Source organism: Lathyrus oleraceus, chromosome 3 (genome assembly GCF_024323335.1).
Source record: "Lathyrus oleraceus cultivar Zhongwan6 chromosome 3, CAAS_Psat_ZW6_1.0, whole genome shotgun sequence".
In the NCBI taxonomy this organism is placed as follows: Eukaryota; Viridiplantae; Streptophyta; class Magnoliopsida; order Fabales; family Fabaceae; genus Lathyrus; species Lathyrus oleraceus.
This window is the reverse complement of record NC_066581.1, coordinates 441,495,571-441,503,830: the sequence shown is the minus strand read 5'-3', so window position 1 is coordinate 441,503,830 and position 8,260 is coordinate 441,495,571. Positions and strand designations below refer to the sequence as shown.

The 8,260-nt window shown below is 38.3% G+C and overlaps 1 protein-coding gene across 1 annotated transcript; it reads right to left on the bottom strand.

Annotated features, from left to right (window-relative positions):
- Positions 1 to 1,421: 1,421 nt before the first annotated feature.
- Positions 1,422 to 3,024, bottom strand: LOC127131612 (uncharacterized). Its single transcript, XM_051060526.1, has 4 exons — positions 2,630 to 3,024; positions 2,278 to 2,546; positions 1,875 to 2,158; positions 1,422 to 1,718 (listed from the first exon to the last, which is right to left on the bottom strand). Exons 1-4 carry the CDS (start codon positions 3,022 to 3,024, stop codon positions 1,422 to 1,424), a joined length of 1,245 nt encoding a protein of 414 aa, XP_050916483.1.
- Between the last annotated feature and the right edge of the window lie 5,236 nt (positions 3,025 to 8,260).

Genomic DNA, 8,260 nt, shown 5'->3' with positions numbered 1-8,260 from the left:
TCATGATCAACTTCAATACCCTTCTCACTAACAATAAAGCCCAACAACTTACTATAGAGGACACCAAATGTACATTTATTAGGATTCAAGCGGAGTTCGTACTTCCTCAAACGTTGGAATAGCTTTAATAAGTGCTCAACATGCTCATCTTTAGACCTTGATTTGGCAATCATATCATCAATATAGACCTTAATATCTTTATGCATCATATCATGGAAAAGAGTCGTCATGGCTATTTGGTATGTTGCACCAGCATTCTTCAAACCGAAAGGCATCACTCTATATCAGAATATTCCCCAAGGTGTAATGAATATGGTTTTCTCCATATCTTTGGGTGCCATTTTTTTCTGATTATAACCGGAAAATCCATCCATAAAAGAGAAGACATTGAACTTAGTTGTATTATCTCTAACATATCAATATATGGCAGAGGAAAGTCATCTTTAGGACTAGCTTTGTTCAAATCTCTATAGTCGACACACTTGCGGACTTTTCCATCCTTCTTTGGAACAGGGACAATATTGGCCACCCACAGAGGATATTCAGAGGTAACAAGGAAACTGGAATCAATATTCTTTTGAACCTCTTCTTTGATCTACATTTCCATGTAAGGATGATTTCTTCTTAACTTTTGCTTGATTGGCGGACATTCTGGCTTCAACGACAATCTATCCTCCACGGTATCGGTATCAAGACCTGGCATGTATTGATAAAACCAAGAAAACACATCAGATTACTCTCGGAGAAGCTCAACCAACCCTTTCTTAACCTCTGGATGAAGCTGTGACCCAATCTTGACCTCCTTGATATCATCTTCGGAACCCAAGTTGACCAACTCAATTTGTTCTTCAAACGGCTGAATGGTTATTTCCTCATGCTCAAGAAAATTGGATAACTCATCAGAAACGTCTTCATCATCATTCTCTTCCTCAACTTCGAACACAGGGAAATCAATGTCCGGAGAAGGAGTAGGGTCATTATTTTCAATGGGTTTGAGAAGCAACCTGCATAATGATTTGATATTTTGATTTTAGAGATATGAAGTGCAAACAAATATTATGTAGATATGGAAAAATTATTGTTTATTTATGTTTTTTATGATTACCATATTTAGAAAAAAGCAAAAAGTAAAAACAACAAAAATGTGGATGAATAAAATCGCATTTTATTGATGATAATTGAAAATGTCTGACAATGTTTTCACTTCTCCCTTAAGCATAGGAGAAGTATTTTTCTTTAAACAATAAGATATACTAATTTGAACGATGAATTATAACAGGAACATCAACAACAACCCAATTGTTTCAAATCTTCCCATGTGTTACAAAGTTGGCACCGTCTGCTTCTTCATCTTCATCTTCATGAAGGATCGCAGCTGAGTTTTGTTCTTCCTTATGGATGAACCCTCCACTACGGAAAATTTATTGCATAGCCTTGACTTCCTTCTTGAATGGCCCTTCCTCGAATCGCAAATCGGCCCAATTCTTATTCTTAACCACTTCCACGACACGACCCCAATTGTCTGTGTCACCAGCCTGAATAATCTCTTGCGCATCTTTCAAAGAAGACATGGATGCCTTAGTCTTCTGGATCATATTATCCACATACAAAGCTTGGAACAGAGTTCCAATAGCTTCCTCGGCTTCAACATACGTAAAAGATGATAAATGGCTCACCAACAATTCCTTCTCACCTCCAATAATAACAAGCTTCCCATTCTTGACAAATTTGAGCTTTTGGTGTAGAGTTTACGTGACAACACCTGCTTCATGAATCCATGGCCTACCCAATAAACAGCTATAGGTCGGGTGAATATCAATTACCTGGAAAGTAATTTGGAAATCACTCAGACCAATCTTAATTGAGAGGTCAACTTTTCCAATGACTATTTTGTGAGAACCGTCAAACTCCTTCACAATCACACCACTATATCTCCTGGGTGCTCCTTGATAAGATAGCCTAGACAAGGTAGACTTGGGTAGAACATTCAAAGATGAACCAGTTTCTACCAAGACGTTGGACAAGGCTTCCTCCTTATAGTTCTTAGATATGTGGAGAGTCAAATTATGATTCCTGCCTTCTTTTGGAAGCTCCTCATCACAAAAACTCATATTGCTGCACGCAGTCATGTTAGGAACAATGTGATCAAATTGATCAACTGTAACATCATGTTCAACATAGGCTTACTCAAGAAATTTTTGCAAAGCCTCACGGTGTGCTTCAGAATTCATTATCAGAGATAAAACAAAAATCTTGGAGGGCATATGAAGTAGCTACTCCATGACGTTAAACTCCCCTTCTTTATGAAATAGAGTACTTCATCATTATCATCCTTAATCTTCAAACCGCTGGACTCACCAGACTGACCGATTGGAGTGTTAACATGATCAAACACAGGAATAACCACCTTGGCCTTCTTTCCAACTACAACATTCTCAACAACCTTTGGGAATACCGGACTGAACACTCGACCGCTTTGGGTCACCTTGACAACATCACAATGCTTACTACTGAAGTAGTTGCGGGAAGAGGAACCTCTTGCCCATCTTTGATCATACTAGCATCGTACTTATAAGGCACAACTTTATCATATGTGTATGGTATTGGGCCCGCCAACCGTATCACTAACGGCGATATTGATCTATTACTTCCCTTACTGCTATCATACTGAATCACCCCTCGTTCAGGAGTTTTGAAAACTGGAACAATCACATTCACGTCATCTTCCTGATTCCTAGCTTGGTGGATATGAATCATACCTTCATCCACTAACCTGTGAATATCCCTCTTCATAGTCACATACCCACGTGGATTTACACTACAAATGATAGAACCGTCATGATCATGCTCGCATTCACATATCTGACACAAAGTCTTGTGAAGCTCTACCAAAGGTCTTTGGATACGTCGGACATCATAAACTTTGTACTCATCTGGACAACCGTCCACCATATTCACAAAGGAGTTACCATGAGTAGGTGACATGTTGGCTTTAACATTCGGCGCACAGTCCTCAAAGGACATCATCCCACTTCTTAACAAACATTGAACCTCGTATTTCAATGAATAATAGTTCTAAATGTTATGACCTGGTGCCCCTTGATGATAGGCACAATGCTGATCAGGCTTATACCACCATGATAGAGGTTCATGCAAAGACGGAGGACTTCTTGGCAGAACCTAATTCTTGACGATAAGAGATGGATACAATTCTGCATAGGACACTGGAATAGGGTCAAACATGACATTCTTCCTCTCATATTTGTTGTGCTGATTACTGTTATGATGATTGTTGTTATGAGTATGTCGATGTTGTTGTTGTTGTTGTTGTTGAGGTTGGGCTGTTGTTGATTGAATGGCAAAATTATTTGCAAACACTAGAATAATAAAAGACACTTGATGATGTTGTTGATTAGATATGGAACTCTTCTTCACATAAGGCTTCCTTCTCCTTTCCACAGTCACTGAATTAGTTTCTCCATCCTTCTTTTTTCGAGAAACCACTCCCATACTTCTTACTGATTGGCGCTTCTTCTCTAGACAATCTGCCCTCACGGACACCTTTCTCTAGATGCATCCCCATGTTCACCATCTCGGTGAAATCATTGGGAGCACTAGCAACCATACGCTCATAGTAAAATGAACTCAGAGTCTTGAGAAATATCTTCGTCATTTCCTTTTCTTCCAACCGAGGACTGATCTGAGAAGCTAGCTTTCTCCATCTCTTCGCATATTCTTTAAATGTCTATTTTCCTCTCTGAGACATAGATCGAAGCTGGTCACGATCAGGCGCCATATCCACATTATACTTATACTGCTTGACAAAGGCCTCTCCTAAGTCATTGAAAGTATGAATTCTACCATTGTCCATACCCATGTACCAACGAAAAGCAGCACCGGTCAAACTATCCTGTAAATAATGAATGAGCAACTAGTCGTTGTCTCTTTGTGTTGACATCTTATGGGCATACATCACAAGATGGGTTAAAGTGCAAGTGTTCCCCTTGTATTTCTCAAAGTCAAGGACCTTGAACTTAACAGGGATCTTTACATTGGGCACCAAGCAGAGTTCAGAAGCTCTCTTCCAAAACAAATCTTATCCCCTCAGGGTCTTTATTTCCTTCTTCAGTTCTTGAAATGGATCCTTCACTTCATCCATCTTTTCATACATATCTAGACCTTTAGACGGCTTATAATGGTAGATATTCTCTTCAACACGAGGCATGACATGCACAATAGGAGGAGGAGAAGACATGATCGGGTGAGATGCCGGCATAGAAGGAATGGTAGGAGCATAACCCTTAGGCACATAGTTTTGAGGCATTCCCCAAGGGAATCTGGAAGGCATACATTAAGCAGGATGATTGACTCGAGCCATGGACATGGGCGTTGAGGTAATCTCGGAGATAAGTGTTTGTTGTTGCAGAGTTGCAGGAACTTGAGCCGCTAAATTCTGAGCTATGATGAGAGATTTCATAAGAGCAGTAAATCTAGAAACTTCCTCCTTGAGTTCAAAGTTTTCTTGCCCCAATTGATCCATCTTGCGTTGATGATTAACACAAGTTTTGTACTGATGCGTCAGCTTGACTGATACAAAGATGAAGATCATGAGACACCTGGCTGAAGGGCTAGAATGTAAGAAACCTGTGATGCAAATGATGCATGAATGCAATGTTTTATTTGCAAGGAACATACAAGGTCTTATTTTCAAATATTTCAACAATAATAATTAATGATAACAATTTGGATTGACAATAAAATCTCATTTTTATTCATAATATTTGGAAGGATTACACTAAGTACAATTTCAGAAACCAAAATACAAATATAAGAGAAAAGGAAAATACCATCCTAAGGATCCCTAGTAATTGCATAAGATGAATTGGTTATGGGCATGTACTTCCTTCAAATGTGTCTGATATCTGATTCGTAGGCGGTCTTCATATGAGGTTTCTCGGTGACGAGCTGATCGACGATCATCTTCTAAGCATCAGAAGACTAAGGGATACTAGAGGAAAATAAATCATTTGGCCCTCTCTCTCTTAACTAAACGATCATTGAGGATCACAATGAGTGCATCCTTGTCTTTCATCTCAAGTGACAACTCTACTTTCTTTCGATTCAAAGCATTGAAATCTTCCCAAAGGTCCTTCCCTTGCTTCATCTTATCTAGGGCATCTTCTAACTCCTCTATATCTTGGTTAGGGAGATTTTATGGCTCGACCACAACCATAGACATAGGTCTTTCACATGATACAATATCTTAAGCTCTAAGGCTCTCTTCTTCACCCAACTAGTGTAAGGTTCCAAAGCTACATAATTGCACAGTCCAGGCTCGGCTCTTCCCTTCCTATGAACATTATCCTAAGTACGCAGCATCATACGCTTCAAGTTTTAGGGATCTTTAGCCTCTTGATAGAACAATCCTTCTAATTGAATGTTATTAGGTTTATCCTTCAAGGGGAACCAAAGTTGACGACGAGCCAAAGCAAGGTTATAGTTGATTCCTCCTTGTGTACCAATGAGAGGAACATTAGACAACTCACCACAACTATCAATAATCTTCAAACTATTATACACAGAATTATACCAAGTAATATCATCACTAGTGTGAGACATAAGTCTCTGGGACCACCGTAGACATTGCTTGTTCTCTAGGAAGACTGGTGTCTGAGGCAAGTGAGAAATAAACCACTTGTACAAAGAGGGATGCAACACACAATATTTCCACCACCCTTAGAATTCCTTAGATGTAGGGAGAAGTACATGTCACCCAACAAAGTTGGAACATGATTCCTGATCAAGAAGATTCTAATGGCATTAACATCAACAAAGTTATTAATGTTAGGGAACAATTATAGACCATAGATAATCAATACGAAGGTGTCCATACTACCGACTTGAGCAAAAGTGGTAGCTCTCCCAATCAGAAACTCAGAAGTCAGACATCGGATACCTCCTTTCTTCGTCATATTTGCATTAATCTAAAACTTCTTCAAATGAAGAGCATCAGCTATGACTTGAGATTTCAGAATCTCCTCTAATCCACTAGAAGACACCTTGTCAAATACGAGTATACCTAAGGGATGGGCATACTCCTCCAACATAGGCATAAGCTGATAATTGGGAAAGGTGAAGCACCGATAGAGAGGATCATAAAACTGAACCAACATGCTCAAGAGTCCTTTAACAACCTCGGTAGAAAACACAGACAAATGCTTCCCATGACGTTCTTTGAATTCCACGAGATCAACTATAGAGGATGCTAGCTTTCTTAACTCTTTCAAATCTGGATGTCTGAAACTGTATTTCTTAGTGTTCCTTCGTCCATAATCCATGGTCTGAAAATATTAGCAAACACGACCTTAGTTCCTTGAAAATTTATTTTTTGTGATGAATGCTATGATGTGCATGTATGCATGAATGCAACAATCACACACATGGGATCACACACAAGGCAAACACAAACAAAGGTCAAGGGATGGATCAAGTCATCGTCAAGATCAATCATCCATTTTGGTGAATTAGGGTTTTCACCCCATCAACATCCAAGATCCATTGATATTGATGGTAACTGATCGAATCTACCAAAAATCAATGGGTTTGTTGCGAGTCACGAGCATGGAGTCGGGTTAAGAATCATACCAAAGGAGTGTACTAAGGATAAAAACCTATAGAGCATGTTCTAAAAAGTTCCCAGATTCGTGATCCCATCTATCGGATATTGTAGGTTTGGATGACTGACTCATCAACCCATAGTATTCTCAAGAGAAACTCGTCTGAGTGTAGTATCGCATAATAACTGTTATCAAGTCTACACTTGAACAATCTCTGCACTATGTCCTAAATAGGACAAGTCGAGTTAAATGTTATACGGTTCTCAGCTTCTCGGACTCCTAAGTTGGAGAAAGTAGTACCTATCTATGACTTACTTGTGTGACACCAGTAACTCCAAAGGGGTCTCCACTGACGTGGGAGGTCTCAAATCAAATCTTTATGGAGTAACTCCATCAAAGCCAATAATGACTGTACCTATCATCCTATCTTAGATTGAACTCAAGTTCGGGTATAGAACTTATCTCACCACATAGAGATCACCAAGCACAATAGACCGAAAATATCACACATATAATATATACAAACATACAAACATCAATAATCAACAAATATAATACACACAAAAAGTATGATAACCCCACTTAGGACTACTCCCCAGCAGATTCACCACTTTTTTCTATAGCGGTAAATTCATGACCACTGAGCTATTGGTTAACTCAACGTTGCTAAAACTAGATTCGTCATCGCGTCTTTATTATTTCCAAAGGAAAAGGGAAAAAGTACGAACAAAACCCAAAGGTAAGAAGTTTTCAAGTCAAAACTAATAAAATGTCAGAGATTACAGGTAAGGGGGTTGATTACACAAAGAAAAGGTATTAAAACCCAAAGTGTCCTAGGTACTCCTAGGGAGCCCTTTTTGTGTGCACTTGTTTTAGTTGAAAAGATGTTTGTTTTGAAAATAGAATGTGGGGATGAGAAAATAATTCATTATTTACATTTTTTGTGTTTGATAAGACCTTTGATCTTATGCCTACGTACCAACATAAATGAGGGATAAAAACCTCGTAGTTCGTGGTAAAAATTTCAAAGATGGGTGGATTGGTTTTAACAAAAGCTTAAAGATCTTTTGTTATCAATGGGAGAATACTCAACCAAACATCCACCGATAATGAGGTCTTTACAACATTTAGAAGGGAGGGCTCCAACTTGGATTAAATCAACAAGTATGCCACTAACCCCTAGTAAAGGGAAAGTCTTACACTCAACATATCATGGAATGGGAAAATTACATATCAACAAAGGATAACTCAAATCTAAATGCTTTATTTTTAAAAATTTTAAAAAGAAAAGGCACAAAATCGCCTAAATGATTAGATGAGGTTGTAAGTTCTTTTTGGTAGTTTTGAAAATAAAGTAAATATGATTAAGTCTTTTTACAAGTTTGATTAAGAAAATAGTTTGAAAATCAATGGCATAAGGCCAAGGTTTCTACTCATTAAAACAAGTCTAAATTTAAAAAACAACAAGAAAAGAAGTTTTGAAAATGAGAATGAGATTTTGAAATTAAAGAAGAAGTGGGTGGAGATGAAAAGGCTATCCTAGACAAGATTAAGAGTTTTGAGTTGAAAAGATATAACCCATGGGAAGCATCCACAATACAATAGTGTCAGATAGAAACCCATTTCCTTGGGATTATCAAGCA